General features: G+C 42.4%; 1 protein-coding gene across 4 annotated transcripts in view; it reads right to left on the bottom strand.

The window, feature by feature from the left end:
* The window catches only part of ctdp1 (CTD (carboxy-terminal domain, RNA polymerase II, polypeptide A) phosphatase, subunit 1), a 72634-nt gene that overhangs the window by 16406 nt on the left and 32819 nt on the right, over positions 1–23409 (bottom strand). For 2 of the 4 annotated variants that reach the window (XM_075449217.1, XM_075449218.1), the window contains exon 13: positions 18882–18995. The exons of the other annotated variants lie outside the window; for them this stretch is intronic. In XM_075449217.1, coding sequence (XP_075305332.1) covers positions 18882–18995 — 114 coding nt within the window. The remainder of the gene's footprint in view (positions 1–18881; positions 18996–23409) is intronic. 4 annotated transcript variants of the gene reach the window in all.

The following is a 23409-nucleotide window of genomic DNA, read 5'->3' as shown; positions in this document are numbered from 1 at the left end:
CTTCTTCAGGAACTGCATTCATCTTTGGGAATATCTGGGGAAATGTCTCATACTTGGGAAGACACGGCTCAGTCGGGTGAGTTCATGAATGCAGTCTCTGATGAGAAAGAGAAGGCGAGTCATGCCATTTTAATCTTTTCCGGGATTTTGCAAAGTTGTTTTCTTGCACTCTGCTGTGTTTCAAGTCATAGAAAGATGTTAAAAAAAAAACTAAAAACTCAAACGAGCAAGTATATTTTGTTTTCCACATGAGTGGAAGTATCTATTCTTTCTGCCGTTTCCATTTACCTTTTCTTAGTAGAGGAAACCCTGCTTAATGTGTATGGCTTCTTGCCTCCGGCTCTAACACTGCTATACACAATTATCTACATTGAGCTCTTGTGAAAGCAGCACCCTTTGACATTAACGAGGGTCTTTTTTTTTCCAGGTCTCAGTGGGATTAATCATTTAATTGTGCTACATAAGTAAAAAAACAAACAAACATCACTTTAACTGGCATTAATTACAACTGCTCAATCTTCTATGCCACATTCCTGCAGACCACCCCTCTGGCCTTAAGCTCATCTAACCAGAAATCCACAGAAATATGGCGTCCCAATACAGAACACAAGAAAACCAATTTCAGCTCCACAGTTAGCTTCTCCTCTCGCTCCCTGTGGTACCTGCATGAAGCATCGCAGCCTGACAGAGCTGGCAGACCCGAGCACGCTCTGTCCGGCTTACTGATGTCATCTGAAAATCAAATGAAACTTTCGCAAAGAATTCTCTGTGCTGCGTGGCAACGTCTATTTAAAACTCTGCAAATGGATTTTCTGGGGTCCATATTGCAATTACCGGACAAGACAAGGGCGCAATCGGGCGGAATAGTTTTAACCTCACGGGTCCAAAAGCTGCAGTGGATGTGTGTGGTCTGAATAAAAGATATGCAAGTGAGACAAGCTCCACGAGAGGTAAACGAGTAGAGAACGGACAAAGAATTGGTGCCAAGTAATTGCCTCAGTTGGACTTGTGAAAGCAGCGCTCAGATGGGGAGGGAAATGATGGATTTTCTTCTTCCTTCGAAGGCTTTTATTTGTCTGCTTGTCAAGGTGGTGGGGCCCTCGTTATCAAAGAGCAGCAGGTCAGATGCACGGAAAAGACAGGACTTCTGTAGGGATTTTCTTTGTGTTCCAGACCAAGTGTTAAAAGCAAATTTAGTCTAATGAATTTTGGTTGCCAAGAAAGACAGGCTGTACCGACTGCTGCTGGAAATGTACCCATTCGGAGACATTTTTTGCGATGCTGCCAAGTGTGAGAGACATGATGAATGAATTCTGGGAAGTTGAGCTGGTGGGAAAGAGTGGATACTGTGGTTAGATACAGAAAAGAAAAATCCCTTTTAGGCAACGGCTCCCATTCATCAAGGTGTGGTGCCTGTAATATATCCAGACTATGACATGTTGATGTGAACTCCTCTTATAAACATATCCACGGAGCTGTACGGGGTTTGGGTCTGCTTTGCAACATTTGACTCGCAACACAGCATATATATATATATGCATTTACTTGGAATCCCAGTGAATTTGGGCTATACTTACATGTAGGATGATCTCGTTAGAAGCAACAGAATGTGTTGGACGCTCACACCGAGGAGTCAGATATACTTTGGTTAATAACTCCATTTCTGCTCCAGTGCATGTACACTGGGACAAGGCAGGCGTTCCGGTTAAAAGCCACAGTGGAGCTCAACTGTGAGAGTAACCGTGTTGTATGACAATGAGACAAAAGTCCAATAGACTAACCTCAACTCTCAACTGATTTGAAATTCTTTGACATTACAGCATAGGTTATTCTGAGTGACTATCTGTGATACAGAGCCAATAAAAAGCCGGCTCCAGGGGAAATAGGTCAAACCTATTATGTACGTAATTGCCCTCTGAATCTTTAATTGCTTGTGAGGGTGAGAGTTTTAGTACTGTGGGTGTGCGTAGGGGCATCGCAGACACAGATTAGGGATTCATGGATCATGCACGGGGCTGCAGTGGTTACCAACGTCTGCCTTTCTGCGTGGAGTTTGCATGTTCTCCGCTCCGGTGTGAATCTTCCCTGAGCTCTTGTTGCCTCACACAGCACAAGGACATCCACGTTAGCTTAACTGGCGATTCTTGAAGACCTCGTCCGTATGAGTGGGATTGTACATGGTGATCCGTCTCTGTGTTAGGAGGGGCTCCTGGATAAAGTTGCGTCTAACCATGTGACGTATGCCGGGCTTTGGGCTATCATGCACTTAAATGTACCCTTTAAACAGAATATATTAATTTATCAAACATCGAATAGTAATAGCTCCTGGTGTTTAGTATCGTTTAGCATGCATAAACTTTCAGTATGCCAATAGTCTAATCTACATTAATCTAGTCATATTGGTAAAAAAAATTCCCTGATGGAGAATACATCTCAAACTGTGCCATATGTGATTTAGATTAACGACAATTTTCCTTTTAGGATAGCTAATTTCCAATGTGTGTTTTGGGTTTATTGCCGTGGCACCAAAATCGTCCACATGCATCATTATGAGACACATTGCTCTGGCTGCCTGTAACTCGCAAACTGCATGTTACTTAAGATCTGACCCCGCCTTTACACTGAGCGACACAAGCCAATTTACATCCGGAGTTGCTACATACTGCATGGTCCCTCAGAACGCTTGCATCCGCACCAACATATCTTTTTGTACCTTCTTAAATTTCATGGGACAAAAACTTTGCTCAGATCAGAATGAAATATTAATATTACAACCTAGCACAAAATACAACCCACAAAAAGCAGAAAGGGGGCCGTTAAAATATGCAAGCAGGTCAGTCCTCAGCGGTGTAAAGTTAATTTTTAAGTTCTTTATTATTAATTAAGTTAACAGTGAATGTCTCCCACAGAGGTGAAGGTTTAAGTCATTAACACTTCAACTATATTGTTAATTTGCTCATTAATTTAGGTCCATTCAATTCAGTAAAACAGACACAAAGCATCAGTAAACTAGCTAACTTACAAAAAGCGACAGTAAACTAGCTTGATTTGATTTGATCTTAAACTTTAGATAGCTAGCCTAAAAGCAATGAGCAGAACAAAATATCAGAATTTCAAATCACTAAAAGCCCATAATATCAGTGTTTTCTCTGAACTTGACCAAAACGCAAAGCCCAGTGAAGCTAACGTCAGCTCAAACACATTCAGTACACGTAGCCGTCTGCCACTACCCGACATGAACCGATGAACAGCTTATAGCACGTTAGCTCTGCCGTCAGTGCTAAGTCACAATTTATCAACTGTCTGTTGAATGGTTTGCATTGCCCTAAGTCTAGCTTCCCTTCCTTAAGAATGGCCTCTTGACAGCCACCCTTCCATGGAGACCATTTCTGATGAGGCTTCAGTGAGCAGCAGATGGATCAACTGAAGATCCAGATTGTTATGATCGCGGACGACACAGTGGTGGTAGGCTTTATCTCCGACAACAGGGAGATGGCCTATCTGGAAGAGGTGGATGCACTGTTGTCATGGTGTCAGCAAAAATAACCTGGACCTGAACATCTCCAAAACCAAGGAGATGATGGTGGACTTCAGGAGGGAGAAGCAGAGGAGCCATAACACCCCTCTCTGGATCTATGGGACCCCGGTAGATAGTCAGCAGCTACAGGTACCTCGGCGTCCTGACATGAACCACCCACATCTCCACCCTGGTGAAGAAGTCTAGGCAGAGGCTGTATCATCTCAGACGGTTGAGGAAATTTAAAATCTCCACAGCGCTGCAGAGGGCTTTCTACACCGCTGCAGTCGAGTCTGTGCTCGCTGCGAGCATCACCGCCTTCCCTCAGGCCATCAGGACACTGATACCAAGTTGTCTGCCATGTTCAAACCCCCCCCCCCCCCCCCCCCCAAAAAAAAAAACCCACATGTCCATCCCTTGAGTTAGCTGTAATTTGAATACACCTTGAAATGCAACACTCGGATCATCAAAAGAGGAGAGTGGCTACTTTGTGTACATTTACCTTGGTTGTTATGTCCTTTTGCAATCTGTTTGAGTTGTGGGATGTATTCGAATTCCTAGAACCTGTTGTTGTGAGTGTTTTATTATCATTATTATTATTTCTTTTAAAGTTAGCTGTGCTTTCCTGTACAGAAATTTTTAGCTTGCAGCTTGAGTTTGGATTGTGTGGGCTACAACGAAAAGTGACGACCTTGTTAAATGTAAATAATGATAGAAATAATAATAATTGATTAGCTTAACAGTTATTCATGGGTTAAAGCTGCCGTCGGCAACTTTTTTACAGTCATATTAGTTGGAACTGTCATGGGATTCTGGAAGTAGAATATTAAATAGGCTGTTTAGGAAAAATCCAGAATTCTGTAGCTCCCTCTGAAGCCTGTAATCGTACCTGCAAAAATCGAGCGCTCCCGGCTGTTTTTAACCAATCACGTTATGTTTATTATTTATCTATTATCTGAGCAGAACAGTCACCAATCATCGTCTTCCATGCTGAGCGTGAGTCTGCACCCAGCTTGTGTGCGCGCACACTGGTGTGAACTCACGTGCACAACCTCGTCCACAAAGGGGGAGGGACCTGAAAGTTGTATCAGTTCGAATTTTCCGACTTTAGACTCGGAATTTTGAAAACCTGCCGATAGCAGCTTTAAACATCAAACTGTGGAGTTAAGATTACATTTTTGATTAAAGAAGGTGTTCATTTGTGTTTATATTTCATTTAAATTTCATCAAAGCTTATATTGCAAATTCAGCATTGGTCATAAAACATTAATTCTGATGCTCTTATGTTATTAAGCGCTTTCTCTGCTTGTGAGCTGAATGAACAGAACCTCAGACTCCAGGCATTACACTCCGCCAGCTCCTCACACAACAACAGGCCACAAAGCAAATATAACAAGGGGATTTAGGGGATTATTTCTGCCTTCCGCACCATCTAAAACTTAATTTATGTCAGATAAATCTAACATGGAAGAATGTGAGAAAATATTCCATGCCAAATTAACCTAATAAATCCTTCAGGGGAATGTGTGGCATTCATGCAGCAGAAGATAAAGAATGACTCAGATATTGCAGCCAGCAGCATATCAAACCAACTGTGATTGTGGAAAAGAGAAGGCTTGCTTCATTATCAGTGGCCTTCAAAAAGACTTGTCGAACAGCCTAAAGGTCTGTCACTGCGTTTTTTAATGATCTAAGGGGAAAATAATCAACCGTAATAAGCTCCTCTCAACATCTGGTGTCGGTCTCACCAGATCTGCTGCAAGATAACCCACCACGGCTCGTCCAAAAAAAAAAGAAAAAAAGTCCAATTTACCATGAGGAGGGTGGTAATAAGCAAAAGGGTGTCAAGGATGTCACATAGAATATTAATCTTTAAAAATGCAAGAAAAGTCGAGCATTATGAGCTTTAATCAGCCACTGGGGTAAAAACATCAACTCGGGAGGTCTATTACCTTCCAGCAAACAAGGAAAATGTTCAATGAGTGGAGGACGCGTAGGCGGGAAGGTAACGTTGTGAAAGGGAAAAAAAGTGAAATTGAAATCTTTTGTAGGGTCCGGAATTGTTTTGCTGCTCCGTTTCATTCAAGTTTAATCAACTCTCAGACTGTAGAAAGCTTACGAAATCACACAATGTGCACAATCAAAAGGACGAGATGACTTCATGCTTTGCCGCACTGCTGCAAATCTAACTTTGCTTTGATGAACGACAGGGGAGCATTTTGTCCGACCAGACTCGGCAGAGAGAGCCATGACTGTGGAGGAGCATCGAGTTTGGGGATTTTCCAAAAAGAACAGACATCCCAGCAACTTTTGTGATGTGCACGCACGCGTCTTTCTCGCCATCACTTTCCACTTCCTCGCAAGCAATCTTAAAAATTGGTGTTGCCCGTTGATTAAAAATGGAATTGCAGTCGATTGCAATTCGTTCGTAATTCATCTAGCTGAAGGATTTTCAAATGCAGATTGTCAATGCAAATGTGCCATTACTCTACCAGTTGAGCCTTCCCTTTAAAGAAGAGGGCATAGAGGCTAATGTAATGTTGATGTTGCTGTTTTAGAAAGCAGCATACTGCTGAGAGATATGTTCAGACAGAGGTGACTACATATTGTGATGGGGGCCAAGTTTTGGTACAACTCATCTAGATGTTACCGTGTGTCACGATGGAATTAAAGGTCTGGGTTGATTCAAAGTTCCAACGTGTCACTTTTCATTGCCGCAGAGTTGATCAGCTGTGATGTACAGGTAGGTTTGATGTTGTCATCACGTTGGCTGAGAGTGCTTTAGACAGAACTAAAGTTATTGATGTAAAAAGGAAATCGCCATCCATATTATGTCTACAAGCTGAACCCTTCTTTTGTTCACTATTCATGAGCGCGACACGACTTTGGCTGCCTGTGTAAAACTGTAAGAGGCTGCATTTGTAGGTGGAGTTGACCCATTTTGCACAAAAACCCTCCTAAAAACAGCACATACTGATGAAGGTTTAAATCGGCCGATGAAGCAGCTCTCGTTTTGCCGTTTCTTTGAATGGTCGTAAGGATTAAGAAAGAAGGTGTTCGTGTCATGCGCCGTCTATCAGAACCATTCTTGTTCGTTTTCCCATCGGCGCTGTGATGCGAGGTCATTCTGTTCTTAACACAGCTCAGTGCAGTTGCTGCTTTACAGAAACACAAAGCACCGTGTTTCCAGCCTAAAGCAGAATGATGAGTCAGCGCAGGAAAAGAAAATGCTATTTCTTCTTTTGAACAGGTTGATTTGGAGGCCAAAACTGCTTTAAAGTCTTTCAAATGGAAAGCCATTTTCTTTTCACCACGACAAGCCGAGAGGGTGCAGATGATCTCTTTATATATATGCAGAGGAACACCGAACGACAGCATAACACAGAGAAGCTTTACAGCCATACATACATATACAAACAGTCACACCAAAGATGCAGTCAATCCTGCCGCCGTGGCAACAAGGAGCGCAAAGGATGCCTGACTATGAGCGTCCCACGAGACTAAAACATGTTTTGAATCTCACACTTTGCTGTCTGACAACCTGAATGGAGAACTTTCCAGCCCCCCCCTCCCTCTACTGTCGCCTCCGTTCTGACGACGTTAGATCAACACGCTCACTCGAGCCGACATGTTTCACACTTTCATTTTCACGCGGAAACAGATGCACTCCAGAGATACACGGCGCGGGGTAACGGAGAGGTGGGGCACGTGAATGGATGCGCGACACCTGAAGAGACAGGAAATTAAAGGGAGGGGAGAGCTGATAACAGCAGATGTGCCAGGGCAGCGAGTGGATCTAATTGCTGAAGAAGTCATGACACAGAGAGGTGCGATGTAACGAGCCCTGCAGTCGACAGAGAAGAGGACTGGATGGGAAATGCTGTCGGCGAGAGACTGAAAGGCAGCAACTCGAAGAGGCTTGATGAATTTTAGCCTGGCTTAAACCTCAGCATCACAACATTCAGTTTAGTCCTATTAACGACATACAACATCGGCACTTCACTTAAATGTCATTATACTTCTCTAAGTGTTTAATCTTACTAAAAACTTTAATCTAACAGACCTCGTGTCTATCCTGTTAACTGGATTGGAAAACAGCAAATTTAAACAATGTACAAACAAGAAGAAATCCATACAGAGGTGGTAAATGTGTTGGTCTTTTCAGGATGACGCCGTTTTTCATCTTCAGGGTTTAGAGAATTTTATTTTTCTTAAGTGAAAAACTATTCAACATCGAGAACTGTGTGTCGGCACATTGGGTCATAAAAAAATAAAGGCTGCCGATGTGTTCTGGAAGTGGGAAGGCTCCCACAACGATTCCACACTGAAAAAAAGATTTGGAGCAGGGGATTCTGGGCAGACTGAGGGGAATATGTAAGAGAAGCAAGAAGAAAAGTTGATGGAGAACAAGAACATGCTGAGTGATTATCAAGAAGACTCCACAGAACACATTTGATGAAGAATCCTTTTTTTGTGGAAGGAAGAAACGGAGGTCCCAGCTGTCCTACACTGTGTATACGAGCAGTTTCATTTTCTAAGCATCTGGGAAGGGTTCTGAGTCACTGACTTTATGTTTACAAAGAAAAATGTATCAAAGGTTGATTTTCTGTTATTATGGTTAGTACTATAGTAGCTGAGAGAATCATTTTGTAACACTGTACGGTGGCCAAAAAGCTATTCAAAAACACTGGGGACAACAATTTACACATCTTTTCTGTGCTTTAGATCGTAAATTCGGGTTTCCAAAGTAACTGAATCATAAACCTCTCATTGGCAGTTATGTAGAGCGCTCAACATAAGAAAGAAATTAACTAATAAAGCTTTACTGGCATTGCAATTCCAGTACATCAGGTTTTATATTTTACCAGGATATTTGACTTCTAATTTTGTTTTGGATGTTGGGAATTCCAATTTTCCCATTTGTCCCTGAATGTTGTTACAAAAGCCAACTCTGGTTAAAAAGTTTTATTCATAAAGCGCCAAATTACAATAAATCCAAGATACAGTCCAAATTCATTAAATTCCAAATTAGTCCAATTCATACAAAGCCGACTAAAAACCAAAAAAAAAAAAAAAAAAAAAAAGGTTATTGCATCGAAACTTCTCATCTATTCCACAGCCTGTCCTGAGCATGCACAAGGCGATGGTGGAAAGAAAAATCTCCCTTTTAACAGGAAGAAACCCCGGAACCAGACTCAGGAAATACGGCCGTCTGCCTTGGACTGGCTGGGGTTATACGCATCAGCCTTTAAACCTTTAGCCAAGCAGAAAAGGACAGCCTGTGATGGGCTGTGCTTTCTGAGCCGATATGTGTCACAGGAACTGCGATGTCATTTTGGGCTGACGTTTCACTGGCTGACCGGCCATTACGTTTTGGTTCCTGAGCCATTTCAACACTTTGGATCGGTGCGAGCTGTCCATGGCCAAACTGCAGATGAGAGAAATCAAAGTTTGCCTTTTCGAGTAATCAGTGTGGTGTGTGTGTGCTGGTATGAGCTGTATGGCCTTATGCTCCATCATACAGTAACAATGTGCTTCAAGGCTCCCTGAATACTACTACTGATCCCTAAAGAGTCAGACCATGTTTAAGCGAGGCGTGAAGGGGAGTCGAGTGGGTCACTCCCAGCTCCAGAACAGACTGCTCTGAGAAGAGCTATAAATCCATGGCTTAAAAGGGTGCAATGGCACAAGGAACCTCAAGCAAATATACGTCAGCTTGTGAAAAAAGGGCGAAATATGTCTCCTTTAACAACCCGGTTAAAAGTAATAACAAAGAAAGCATCTTAGGGGCCCATTCTTAGCTAAGCGGAGGTTGGGAAATATTTTTGGACTCATGATGGCTGCAAATTGATAGTGATCTCGTCTAAACTTCAGAAATGACCGTGATTCTTGAGAGAGTGCCTTGCTTTTATATTGGTGTAGACTGCATTTCTGGCTTCGGTTTCTATTGTTTTGTTTTTTTATGTTTGTTTTTTATTCTTTTGATTTGTGTTCCACATTTTGCTTAGAAGTCAATTTTGCTTAGAAGTGCCATAGGCACAGGCATAAAGACAGCATAGAAATAGAACTTTTTTCTTTTTGTTTTAAATGTTCCAAATATAGAAAGACTTTTTGCAAAATGAAATTGGTCTATGCGCCTGCATTATTTAACTCATCGAGCCAGAGTCAAATACGTGCGTGTATTTCATCAGGTTTGAAATAATTGCAAAAAGACTGAGAACCATCACGTTTTAGTCCTCTTCAGGATCAGTGCAATCCAGCGATATTTCTCTGGTCACGCAGCAATTTACACACCGTATGACGCCATTTCAGAATACTTTATTTCTTACACTGGGAACAGTCTAAAAGCAGAACTCAGAGGAGTACCCCCCCTCCCCCTCACTACGCAGGAGTGTTTGAGAAACTACTCATGTTCGATTGTCCCTCACTAAGGCAAAAAAAAAACATGAAAATACTCCAAAACTCCTGTTTTGAAATGAATCCAGCCTGCTAGAAAAAAGGGCAATAAAAACAAGTGGCAAAAATCCCTCGACCAATTGGATTTATCAACTGAAAGCCCTGGAGGACACTTAAAATTGTGTTACTGTTGGTAATTACGTTGTAGCTGGAGATGGGAGTAAATCCCAAAGCTTGACCCCGTTTGGTACAAAAACTCTCAAACACAAATCCACAATTTGCTGTTTGTGTCTTCTTTATAGGCAGACTAAAGTTCTAATGAAGCAACAACATATCCAATGATGAAAGGGAGGAACTGAAGACCGCTCAGAGAATTAATTAATCTAATAAATGGCCTCTGCATTCCTTATAATGAAATTATACCCAACTATGAGCAGGCTTAGTGCTAAGATTGTCCTGGGGATGGGTCAAACAGGGGTCACCTCTCCATGCAAAGGAGACAGCAATCAGCCAAAATACCCTGGAAAACAGACATGTTTTCTGGAAAAGGAAGTTCGAAGAGGTGGGTTTCATCTCACAGTTTTTATTCATTTCGAATAGAAGCATTATCTGTGGATAATCTGGGCTTGTGTGTGTTTTCAGTCCATTTATAGTTCTCCATACGAGCACACACAGTATATTTAAGTGGCACAAAATGGAAAACATGACCCAAGTCCCAAGAAAATGCTTTAACTGCCTCAGTGTAATCCATTGCTTACCTGGTGTTTTGTTCTCATCCCCCCAAAAGTCTTCTTTCATGAAATATTACTTATTTCTATTTAATGTACCTATTCATGACAAGGAAACAATATCTTTCAAGCTCTGAGCTGTTCCTAATAACCAAGAACAGGCTGCTGTGGTTTAAAGAGCCTCGTGATAAAATCAGCTCCTGTCAAACCCTGACACCTTCTCACCGGTTCATTTCACACTCATTGAAAGTGAACGGGACACTATTAAAACAATACACGACCAAAGAAATGCTACATGAGAAATCAAAGACTTTAAATTCACCAAATCATCGGTATCAGCTGATCCTTCACTCTCCTTCCTCTGCGACTGGCCACAAAAACCCTGATGGGAGCACCCTTACAACTACCTGCCATGAGTTTTAAATACAGCAGCAGCAGCAGCCTGGCACAATCAAACCCTCCAACCCAACACCAGCAAGCCGGTTTCATGCATGAGAAACAAAACCAGCTCAGAGAGACTGATCTCCTTTCCTGACAGAGGAATTGAGAATGAGGAGGAAAAAGAAAACAAACAGCTTTTGAGCACCTTTAAGTAGCTGAGTCCCGATCTGATGCCTCATCACTGTGGGCTTATGCGTTCTCAAATATTGTAAAACAGGACTGATGAAATCGTCCTGTGAAATTGTTGGTTCAAATTACTCTCTCTCTCTCTCTCTCTCTCTCTTTGTCTCCGTGCCAAATACTGCTTGAACACGCAGCCAATTACATAAATGTCCTGTCACATCTCACTAAGGAAATGAGGGACATTAGCATAAATGTCGCCTTCGTTAAATTGACAGAAAACCATCATTTTAGCTGAAGGATGAAGCCGGCAGCGTCACATTTTCCGATGGCTTCTGCATGTGTCAATGTAACACCTCTGAAACGCTGCTCTGAGTGTTTACATGCCAATGTTGCCAGAGGGGGAAGGAGCAAAAAAAGATTGTTTATCTGATCAGCCATTACTGTTTATTAGGCCGGCGAAACAAGCTGTGTGAACTCACTGCGAGGGTTAAAATGTTAATCCAGGCATGATTTAAGTGCCCTAAACACACATATCTGCCCTTAGTTATATTTAATCAGGAGATTTGTAGTCGCTTAGAAAAATGATTTAAAAAAAACGTTGATGGCTCGTCCTGCACTCAGAAGGATTGGAGTAGATTACGTATCACTGCCTGCTGTGTAGACCGTGCAGACCGAAGTGCAGACCGAAGTGCAGACCGAAGTGCAGACCGAAGTGCAGACCGAAGTGCAGACCGAAGTGCAGACCGAAGTGCAGACCGAAGTGCAGACCGAAGTGCAGACCGAGCAGTAAACACCGTAACAGGCGCGGCTATCGGCAGGTGGCTGCACGCAGTGATATGAAGGGAGAGAAAATAGCGCCAAGCGATTGTGAGGTCTGACTTTTTCTTGGAGAACAATTTTGTGATGCAAATGTATTACTCTTTTGAACGCATATTGTTTTGAGAAGCAAAATGCTTTATTTTTTAAACCCCAGCCAACTAGCCGGACTACCTTCGTCAACGCCAAAACGAGGCTGGAACTCGGCTCACAGGACGCAGCAGGGGGTAAGAAGATGTTCATAAATGATGTTGCTGATATGGGATGTTACACAGCTTCATGTTAAAAGAGGTGAACTATCCCTTTAACCTCTGTTTTTAACGGGACATAAGAAATGTGCAACAGCTGTTAGCGGTTCTTAAATTGGATGACTGTCAGTTATGCACGCAGTTCATGTCACTGTATGAATGTTACGCGTTAAATGTTTTAAAGTTTTAATGTAAAGTTTCCCACCTTTTTTAAAAGTGGGATTGAAATGTTTATGCCTCGAACACCCGATTGCAGGAGATGGGCAAGAATATAAGAGAAGCATCCGTGACTATAAGTGGTGACGAAGCAGATCCAACTCAGAGAAATGCATAACAAATAAGTCGATACATCTGTATCTGTATGGTGGAAATGAGCTGCAGAACTAACTAACTAACTAACTGACTAATTAGTCCGACACTCGAAGCAGCTACCAAAAGCAAAGTGGCTAAGGTTAAAGCTAGCAAGAGCACACGGCCAGACGTCTTCCACTGGTATCAACATTGAAAAATAGAGAGGAGTATTACTAGACTTTCTGACACCAGTGCAGCAGCTTGTTGCATCCCTCTGTTTTCAATACCTGGGGAATCCGTTTTCCACAGATCATGAAAAATTGAAAACACTTGAAGAAAAGTCCTTGTTATGTGGTGCATTTTTTAAAATTCCATTTGAAGATGTGTACAAAAAATAAACAAGTAAATAAAATAAGAAAAATGGAAGGTCGAAGGCAAATAAAGAAGGATATACAGTGGCTGTGATGTGAAAAATGTAACACTGCATTTAAGGTTGCAAAAATCCAACCAAGTCGGACAGACACGTGCGTTACAGCAGTGGCCTGAAAATGTGACCAAGCGGGTTAAAAAGATAAATACTCATCCACCCTTTACTCGTCCCAACCATGTTGTTACAGAGAGACTCAAAAGGATTCAAATCATTCACGGGAGAGCTGATGCAACATCTTACTGGTGAGTTTCCTCACATTCAAAGCTTTAAAACAAACAGATTCCATACGACAGCAGAAAGTTGCATCAGCCGGGGGGGGTGAGCCGGTTCAGGGCTGATTTTGACTGAACAAGTTGACTCAGCCTTTGCTGTGCAGTTAATTAAGGGAGACAGTAATGGAAGCGTTTATGCTCCAAACACATTAGCGACGACTCTGCCGGGCATCATGCTGAATTCCCACATGCACTCAATGTTTTCATAAGTCATTCATGCTTAAATGAAAAAAAGATGGAAAAAAGGGAGCAGCACGAAAGCCAAAAGTGATGAATAATTTTAGTAGTAAAAATCTGCAAGAGTTTGAAAGGCTTTTGAAAATTCCAGGTCAAATAAAATCTTAATATTTCTCACTTTTTCGCAAGGGAAAAATGGTGTAATGGCAGCTTAACAACATATATATTCTACTTTTTTTTTTTTGGGTCACGGCATCTAAACTGTCGGACTTAGAGGAGCAGTCGAGAGATATTTGAAAGCTGATGTGTCTGTTAAATGCTGCCAGCATCACTGGAAGACAATCAGACTCTTTTCCACACAATGTTCACGCAGAGTTAGCCATCAATCATCAGCCATTTAACCCAACTGTCAACAATCAATATTTGGGACAACCCACTGCGTTGCTAAAACGGGGGCCAGTTAGAGAGAAGAAGCCAGTTAGTTTGCAGTAGAGCGCTGCCATGTGAGAGGGGCTATTTCAGGCAATCCGCAGTTCTGGGAATTTTTCTGGGATTATTTTTTCCCTTAGGGGCTTTAAAGTGGTGCAGTATTTCAATCCCTGACTGGATCTTTTCTATATGGAGTCTGACTGTGCCTGTTTTGGCTTCATTTGTTTCCGGCCCACTGCAAAGACGTACATGTTCATGGTAAATGTGAGTGTGCGTGGTGGTCTGTCTCTCTGTGTTCAGCCTGCGATGAACTAAAGACCAGTTCAGGATGTACCCTGCTTCTTGACCACGCTTAGATTTCTCTTCTTTACAGTCGGGGACTGTGAGCCTCCAATCAGACAAAACAAAGAACAAAATGCCCCCTCCCCCTCAATTTAGCAGTTATTTAACTTGATCCCATAGACACTCGCCAGCTAAGCCAAATCCACACACGGCCATTTGACTTATGTTAAGAGCAAACTAAAAACTTAAAGAAGAAGAAGAAGAAAAAAAGTCAGTCAAAAAGTATTTATTATTTTCTAACACATGAAAAGTGGTCGTTTTGAGTCAAAACGGGAGTTAAAGGTGGGGTCTGAGATCTTGGAAAAACGGTTCTTGCAAGCTATATTTTTGAAAATACACAACCTTGCCTCTCCCTTCAGCCCACCCCTCGAAACCACGCCTTCAAAACACATGAACGAGTCACGAGTCTGTGAACGCGCAGGGGGGAGGGGGGCTGACGGTTGGTCGGCGTGTCAGAATCCAATAGAAGTAACTCTCATCATTACTTCTATTGGTCCGACATTTCCTCTTGCTACACCCTCTACAATGTTTTTCCAAACATTCTATTTTAGTGGGTGCAATGGGGTCGTGAGGAGGTTTTCACATAATATGTTAAAAAAAAATGCTCCAGAAAACATCACAGACCCCACCTTTAATGAGGCCTTTTTGATGTCTCACATGGTCATTTCGAGTCTATTTGTTATTGTTTAGAGTGCCCCTGTGTTTTAGATCTCTTGGCATTTGATTAAAGCTTTTGTAGGTCGTTATGTAATCCTTCTTAGTTGTTTAGTTTCTTTATAGTGGTCTTATGTGTATTTGTGACCGTTTAGAATGTCTGTGTAATTGTTTGTGTGTATTTGCAGTCGTTTTACCCATCTTTGCAGCCTTTGCAGTCTCGTGGGAGTTGTAGGAGCTATTTGTTATTTTGTATATTTGGCTCACTTATTATTGAGTTATTTTTGGGGGGTTTAGTTTGGGGAATACACCTTTTTTGGTTGTTTATGATATTTAGTATTGTTTGAGTTAATTTGGGTATTTAATTATGCTTTTATTTTGAAAGCACGGGTTAGCTGGGGCGCACTGGGAGAGTTTATTTAGACGAGCAGGCACCTGGGAGGGCTAATAGTTTTTTTTACCAGGGCAAGAGAGGCGGCAAAGGCCATTGTTCTTTGTTTGTTTGCTTGTGGTTGGAGAAATAAACCGAAAGAAACCTAATTTTTTGCCTGGACAATGGACTCCTTTTACCTGCGTAAATTCACTCCCTAGGTGTCTCAGTGGCCGTTTGATTTCATTTAGTTTATTATGGTTTTGACATCTTTTTTGTTTTGATTATCGACACAAGAGGACGAATAGCCACTACAGGAGTCTTTAATTTTCTTTTGACTCTTTGCCGTTGTTTGGTGAGTCTTTATCTTTGTTAGGTTTTTTTTTACGTTTCTTTTTTGCATTTTTTTGGAGATTGTTTGAACTGTTTGTGGCTGTTTGTGCAAAGAAAATTTCTCCGAAACTAATGTATCTGCGAACTGTCTCTTAAACCAAACTCGCACTCCGAGTCCGGCCGAGCTGGCTCCGTTTCCATGACGAGAGGGTATTGCATCAAGACTCATAAACCGCTGCAAAGTTGAGCACCAGTGGCAGACAAAAGTGAAACCAATTATTGATTTATCTCAAACGGCCCACCCTGCTGCCTAACCTAAATTGATGCAGTGGTGGCTTTTTGGTGCATGTGGTTTGATGGATGGCGGCAGACGGCTAGAAAAGAACAGTAATACGAGCTGCAGTGTTTTCACTTCAGACAGAAATAAGAGACACAGGCAGGAAGAAATCCTGAACGACGGTGAGAACAAAACAGAGGCACTCACATTGCCACAGTATCTTAGCAACAGATGTGAGCCTATTTTGTACCAAATAAAGGAAACTGTGGAGCCAGGGATGGAGAATGACACAATGGCAACTTTTATGCCAGCTCCAGGAGGACTGAAGGTCCCGGGGAGTCCAGTCTAAATCAGGAAACATCTATATGAACTCTTAGAGAAAAGTTTAACCATCTGATGGCCCACTGGGCACCAGCACAGTGTGATCTTTTAGCCTGTCAGACGGTAATTACATTAACTCAGTCTGGCAGACAGTAAGAGCAGGACTCCAGGGTTTCTTTCTCCTCCAGCTCAGCACTTACAAACTGCGTTCAGCCTCACAGTTCTTACTGAAGATAATACCCAAGATAAGACGTTTGCATGCACAGGAGTCAGCTCTCATGTTTAAGAGCTTTCCAATGAATTGCAGAGATTTCAAAAGACGGACATTTAATATTATGTTGCCGCTGTTAAAAGAGCACAATAGAGTTTGGAATGTTTTTGCCCCTGCCTCCCTCTACAACAAAAAGAAATGTAAAATCTCAATCTGAACCCAGCACATGCACAGCCATACATGTGAATCTGTTGTCATCCTAAAGAAGCTGGCAAAGATAGAGTAATGTGACACAACCAGTTTTTTTCCCCTCTGAACTCTCCAGCGAGTTAAAGCCAGTTTGATATTTACTTGATCCTGTCTCACGCTTGCCTCATCTCCCTCTCCATTTCTTTAGCTTTCTCCTATATTTGCATCTGCGATGGTGTGTTTTTTCCTGTAAATTTACAGTTTAATGGCAAAAGTGTCTTGTTATCTAGTTGTTGCTGTGTAACGTGATACCGTAAAGCTATAGAGTATGTTGCTGGGCTGGAGACCAACGTCGTGAAGTGTGTCTTCTGAACCTTCGAGTTCTCCAGGGCAGTTTGAGGCCCAGCAATGTGCACAGTGAATGCCAGTATGCAATCAAGATGAGTCAGAGGTACACAGTTTTAAGGTTCCCATCCTTGTCCAGTGCTGCTTTAAGAAGGACACATTGACATTTACACATTAAATTACTTATAAGCAATAATTATTTGTTTTCTCTTGGACATAATGGGGCCTTTCTGTGTGGAGTTTGCATGTTCTCCCCGTGTATGCGTGGGTTCTCTCCGGGTACTCCGGCTTCCTCCCACTGTCCAAAAACATGCATGTTAGGTCAATTGGTGACTCTAAAATTGTCCTTAGGAGTGAGTGTGAGCATGCGTGGTCGTTTGTCTCTTTGGTTTGTGTGGCCCTGTGATGGACTGGCGGCCTGTCCAGGGTGCACTCCGCCTCTCGCCCGATGACCGCTGGGATAAGGCGGAGTTACAGATGACGTCACGGCGGTGGTGGCCCGTGACGTCAAAATGACGTTTCAGGCCTGGCGCTTGCCTTGAAAAGACGGCGCACAGCGTTGTCGTGCACCAGACGATTTTTGTAATGACAAACCGGATGGACCAATTTGAGACCAGGCTCAGTCAGGAGGTGCGTTTGTACAGGCACCTGTATGAAACATTTGGGGAAACAGAGAGAGTTCTGTAAGAATGTGTGGAAGAAGCTACGGGACAGATACGTGAAGGCAAAGAAGAGGGCAGAGACTCCAAGTGGTGATGCCGGGGGCTTCAGAACTTCACCTCTTTTAAAGCTGCCGTCGGCAACTTTTTTTTAGTCATATTAGCTTGAACTGTCATGGGATTCTGAAAGGAGAATATTAAATAGGCTGTTTAGGAAAAATCCCGAATTCTGTAGCTCCCTCTGAAGCCTGTAATCGTGCTTGCAAAAACCGAGAGCTCCCGGCTGTTTTTAACCAATCACGTTAGGTTTATTATTTATCTATTATCTGAGCAGAACAGTCACCAACCATCGTCTTCCATGCTGAGCGTGAGTCTGCCCCAAGCTTGTGTGTGCGCACACTGGTGTGAACTCACGTGCACAACCTCGTCCACAGAGGGGGAGGGGTTTGGGGGGCGGTTTGGAGCTTGGTAGAGGTTGGGGGAGGGACCTGAAAGTTGTATCAGTTCGAATTTTCCGACTTTAGACTCGGAATTTTGAAAACCTGCCGACTGCAGCTTTAACTGAATTAAAAAATTTAAATTATCCAGATACTGCAGCAGTATCTTTGATACTTTCCTGCTCTTGATAGTGGCATTGTTTTTTTCTCGACTTTCTTGGTTGTAGAGTAGCGGTAACCTTCATGTAGCAGCTCTGTGACGGAGAAAATTGCAACTACTGGCGCATCGACTTGCGCCACTATATATTACCGCCACGAAATCGTGATGTCATCAACACCGCTCGCGCTAGCAGACGCGGCAACCATGCTAGAGCCTTTAGGCTCCAGCCCCCCCGCGACCCGACCGACGGATTCAGCGGGTATAGAAAATGGATGGATGGATAATTGTGAACAGATTAAAAAGACTGGCTTCGATTTAAAAATCATAAAGCTGACAAAGTATTTTTTTAGTTGGAGACTTATCTTTTCAGTCAACTTTGCCCAAATGATACTGCAGAATTAAAGAAAATGGCTGGCTCGTCTTCCCTGCTTTTGAACCATGTTAGAACTTCGTTTCCTTTTCAGACCCATTGTTTTTGATACATTAAAATTCATGACAGTCTTTAAAAGTTCAAAAACAGAGGCAGAAGCTAACTTAAAAGATATGAGAGCAGAAATGATAGTGTAATGACTAGTGCGTACAACACATCCTTGTGAGTTGAACATGTTTTTTTACTAACAGAGCGTTGTCAGGGTATCGGAGGAGTGAGTGCAAGGTTATATTATATAACTATTTCACCTGTGTCTTTCTGTGGAGACCTACATCCAACACCCACCTGCCAATTTGTGTCCACACAGCGATCGGAATCAAATCTACACCCTTCCCCGGTGTGTCAGGCTGTTTAATAATGCGCTGCTCTTCTGCACCACTGCCACGACTGGAGGGGGACCTAAAGGTTTTCAAGCACAAGTAAACAACACTGTGGATGGTGTATTCTGGGAATGACTCATTAGCAGCAACCAAAGGTGCCAGACCAGGTGACAGATGGACTGACATGTCTGAACAGCCATAAATACTGAGCCAGAGCCATTCAGAGTGAAATACAGAGAGGGTTCAGACTGAATGTAGGTGGAGAAAAATACAATGATGCGTTCTCGGCTCTGACAGTCAGAGGAGCGAGGCTGAATGTGGTCTCACACAGAGGTAACCCAAGTCTGCAGAAAGCTACGCTTGCTTTTTTGCACCCTCTTCTTCTGCAGTTCTGGTAAAATAAATAAAAAAATAAAAAATAAAAAATGTGGTGCCACCTACTACTTATACACATAAATCAGCCTTTAATAATAGCAGAACGGTATTGGATAGAAACACGTGTCCAGTATATTCACATTATATTTAACAGATATAATTTTTACTTAAAATCAAAGATATATCTGGATGGAAACCCAGCTAAAGGGGGAGGTGTGAAAGGGAAAAGCTTTTACTGAGCAAGTCAGAGAACGAATGAGTAGTGTGAGGCGACTGTGTGCACAAATCAGAGGAACAGAGAACTAAAACAAATATTTTCTATTTGTTTTAGCATCACTTACATTCTTCACAGCTCAGCATAACCCTGCAGGGGGGTGCCACGCTGCTTCTTTTTTTTTGTCAGCAGGCAAAAGTGCCTCAGCTTTGCAGGACTGCAGTTTAAACACAGACAGCCATGGTGTCAAGGAAGCTTGGAATAAAGGTGCAGGATATTTTGGACATGGGGGCTCATGGTTCACCAACTCCAATTGGCCTGAATTGTTATTTTATTATATTATTTAAGTGCCTTGAGATGACATTTATTGTAAATTGGCGCTATATAAATAAACTGAATTGAAATTGAATTGAATTGTTGCAGGGTTAAGACATACATGCACGATGAGATTCCCTCAGCTATTCTTAATTCTCAGTAGACTGCTAACTGGACATAGTTTGATCACTCTTATACTCTGGTTCGATATCCTCCCGTTCATATTACACCTAACACAATTTATACAGCAAACTCTAGATGCTAGATAAAGAATATAAGAAAAAGTGTGTGTGGTCAATTTTAAAACTTTGACACCCAAATACGTTGAATAAGACCAGTGAGACATTAATTGTTGGAAGGAGACAGCATATGGATTACTCCAGGAACTTGTAACACCCCATGCTTCTGAAGGTTAATGCAAACAGAAAGTACATCCAAAATAAACAGGTCTTTTGCATCTCGCTTAGATCAAAAGCTTTGGGCAAACTGATCACACAGTGCAAGTCTTCAAAGTTTAACAGCATCAACAAAGTAAACAGAGTGAACAGTGTGTGTGTCAAGCAGTGATTTACTGGAGCCGCGCCATATTGGAAGGACTGACTATATTTCTTTTTTTGGCAGCAACCTAACTGTTAAAAAGACAGTTTCATTTTCCTTACCTTCTTTTAACCTTTAGACTAAATAATATCGACAGGAAGTAACTTCACTATTCTGTGTTGATTTTAAAGGTTAGGTAGTGTAACACACTGAGTGAGTCACTGAGTCACAAGGGACATCACTCATATAATATTCATATATACAAGTGTATGTACAGCTTTGCCACAGCGGACAACCCCCCCCCCATGAGTTTGTGATGTCACACATTAATCCCAGATTCACATCAGTGTCTGAGATAATGGAGAGTCAGGTCTGCAGAGAAGATTTGGGGCTAATATACGTCCAAAGTCAGGTGAAGGGATGATGAAATTTCTGCAAGCCGCTCACACTCTGGGAAACGCATGTGGCAGTTTCTGACCTCTCGCTGGTGTTACAGAATGCTGAACATTAAAATACACAGATCGAAGAACAACTAGTTTAAGCGATTCAATCAGTGCCTGGTCATGGTCTGAACACTTCACATATGCAGCTTATTTAGTGGACAATTTTGCACATATTGATTCATTTGTAATACTTCTATCTAAGTCCAACTACAGACATTCTCCCCCACTTTTTTAATCTTTATCTTTCCCGTGCAATGAGACTAGAGTCAAATTAAATGTCTGTGTACATGTACATGGATAGTACAGCAGATTCTGATAAAGCAGAGAGAGGGGGAGGGGGGGGGGAATGATCGCAGACAACTAATTCATGTTGTTTACCTATTCAGCAGAAAAAAAGCGAAGCTATGTCCTCTTTAAAGGCCCTGTCACACTGTTGCGTATGAGAGAAGCATATGAGTTGTGTATGAAAATTATCACTCATACGCTGGTATACGCTGACATACGCCAGGGGAACGTTAGGCATAGGTTGTATACGTTTCAAGCACACTGGCATACGTTGGCATACGCTGAGGCAGAAATAAATTTTTGAACATGCTCAAAACTTTTGTGCGTATGGTTAATACGCTAAGCATACGCTAGGCATACGCTGAATATGCTAGAGGTACGATATAGGTACGTTACTGATAGGTCGAGAACGCTGGACATAAATTGCCATATGTTGCCATGAAGGTGTACCGTACAGCTAGCGTATTTATAGCCTCCGCCCGTCTGCCGCCTCCATCTCCGCAAGACGGGCGGAGATGGAGGCGGCAGGCAACCGACGATTCACGGGAGCGGTCAGGAGGAGGAGTTGGGGATCTTGATCGCTCAGAAGCATGTAACTCATCAGCCGCAGGTGCATCAGGCATTTCAGCAGGTTTGGGTGAGAATGATTCTTGTGTTTTTTTGCCTTTTCCTCGGCCCAGGGCCCGGGCAAACGACGATTGCTTCTTGGGAGGCATGATCGAGATGAATGTCTCGAGAGATGTTGATAGCGCGTCGTCTACTGCAATAATGGAGCAATGTGGAAAGGCTGCTGATATAGGCGCGTTGAAACGTACGCTGGGCATGCGCAGTTCATATGCTACTCATACGCTAGTCATTCTTTATTTTCAAGGACTTTTCGTGCGTATGAAAATGATATTATTAATTTTCATACGCAACTCATACGCTTCTCTCATACGCAACAGTGTGACAGGGCCATAAGGTCAGCACAGGAGTTGGTTTGGCACATCTACAGCTAGAGCCCAGAGCTCCGAACAAAAAGATGTCTTTGACCAAAATAAACTACGGCAGCATGACATCCAACACGATGAGGCAGGCAGTGCATGTCACAACCTCCAGGAATGTCCCGAGAGTTGTGTAAATGCAGCGATAGATGCTGATCCTAACTCTGAAATTTTACTTTTGGTCAGAACGCACCAAAGAAAGCAAAAAAAAAAAAAAAAAAAAACGTCGGTCGTGACAGATCGAGTCCTGGCAGACTGACAGCTCGGCCTGTTCTTCGGCAGCAGGAGATTCTCATAATTATGTTCTGAAATCTTCAAATGCCTGCTGTCTGTTTGGAATTAGTCTCCATGGCAACATACCAGACCGTCTGGCTTTCAACATAGCCTCGTTGATGAAGTGGCGTGTAATGATAACAGTCGGTGGAGAAATAAGACATACGAATATTCATCTTATTTGGAAGGTGGACTTAAGTTGAGCATCATTGTCACCTGTAAACTAGTCCATGCATTTGTTACTTCAAGATTAACTAATGTAATTCTTTATTATTGGGCTGTCCCACATATTCTCTGAAAAGCCTTCAGCTGATCCAAAATGCTGCAGCCAGAGTTCTGATGAGAACTAACAGGAGAGATCATATTTCTCCAGTTTTAGCTTCTCTTCATTGGCTCCCTGTTAAATTCAGAATAGAATTTAAGATTCTTCTCCTCACATATAAAGCTCTTAATGACCGAGCTCCATCATATCTTAAAGATCTCATTGTAAGATATTTTCCTAACAGAGCACTTTGTTCCCAAACTGCAGGTTTACTTGAGGTTCCCAGAGTTTCTAAAAGTAGAATGGGAGGCAGAGCCTTCAGTTATCAGGCCCCTCTCTTGTGGAATAAGCTGCCAGTAAATGTCCGGGAAGCAGACACCCTTTCCACTTTTAAGACCAGGCTTAAAACTTTCCTTTTTGATAAAGCTTATAGTTAGGGATGGCTCAGGTGATCCTGAAACATCCCATAGTTAAGCTGCTATAGGCCTAGACTGCTGGGGGGCCTCATCTGTCACACCTTTCCTCACTTTACTCTCTTTTCCCCCCCGTTTAATTTCTCGAATGATATTATGTATATGTGACATTATTGTGGTCATTAACTCGTGTTTCCCTGTTCCAACAGATATCCTTTGAATGGTGTTACAGTGGTTTTTCCCCTCTTTTCTGTCCTCTCAAACCCCAGCTGGTGGAGGCGGATGGCCACCCTTCCTGGTTCTGGTTCTGCCAGAGGTTTCTTCCTATTAAAAGGGAGTCGTTCCTCTCCACAGTAGCCTCAGGCACGCTCAGGACGGAAGATTGGACTGAAG

This window comes from Odontesthes bonariensis, chromosome 18 (genome assembly GCF_027942865.1).
Source record: "Odontesthes bonariensis isolate fOdoBon6 chromosome 18, fOdoBon6.hap1, whole genome shotgun sequence".
NCBI lineage: Eukaryota > Metazoa > Chordata > Actinopteri > Atheriniformes > Atherinopsidae > Odontesthes > Odontesthes bonariensis.
This window is presented reverse-complemented; position numbering and strand designations above follow the sequence as displayed.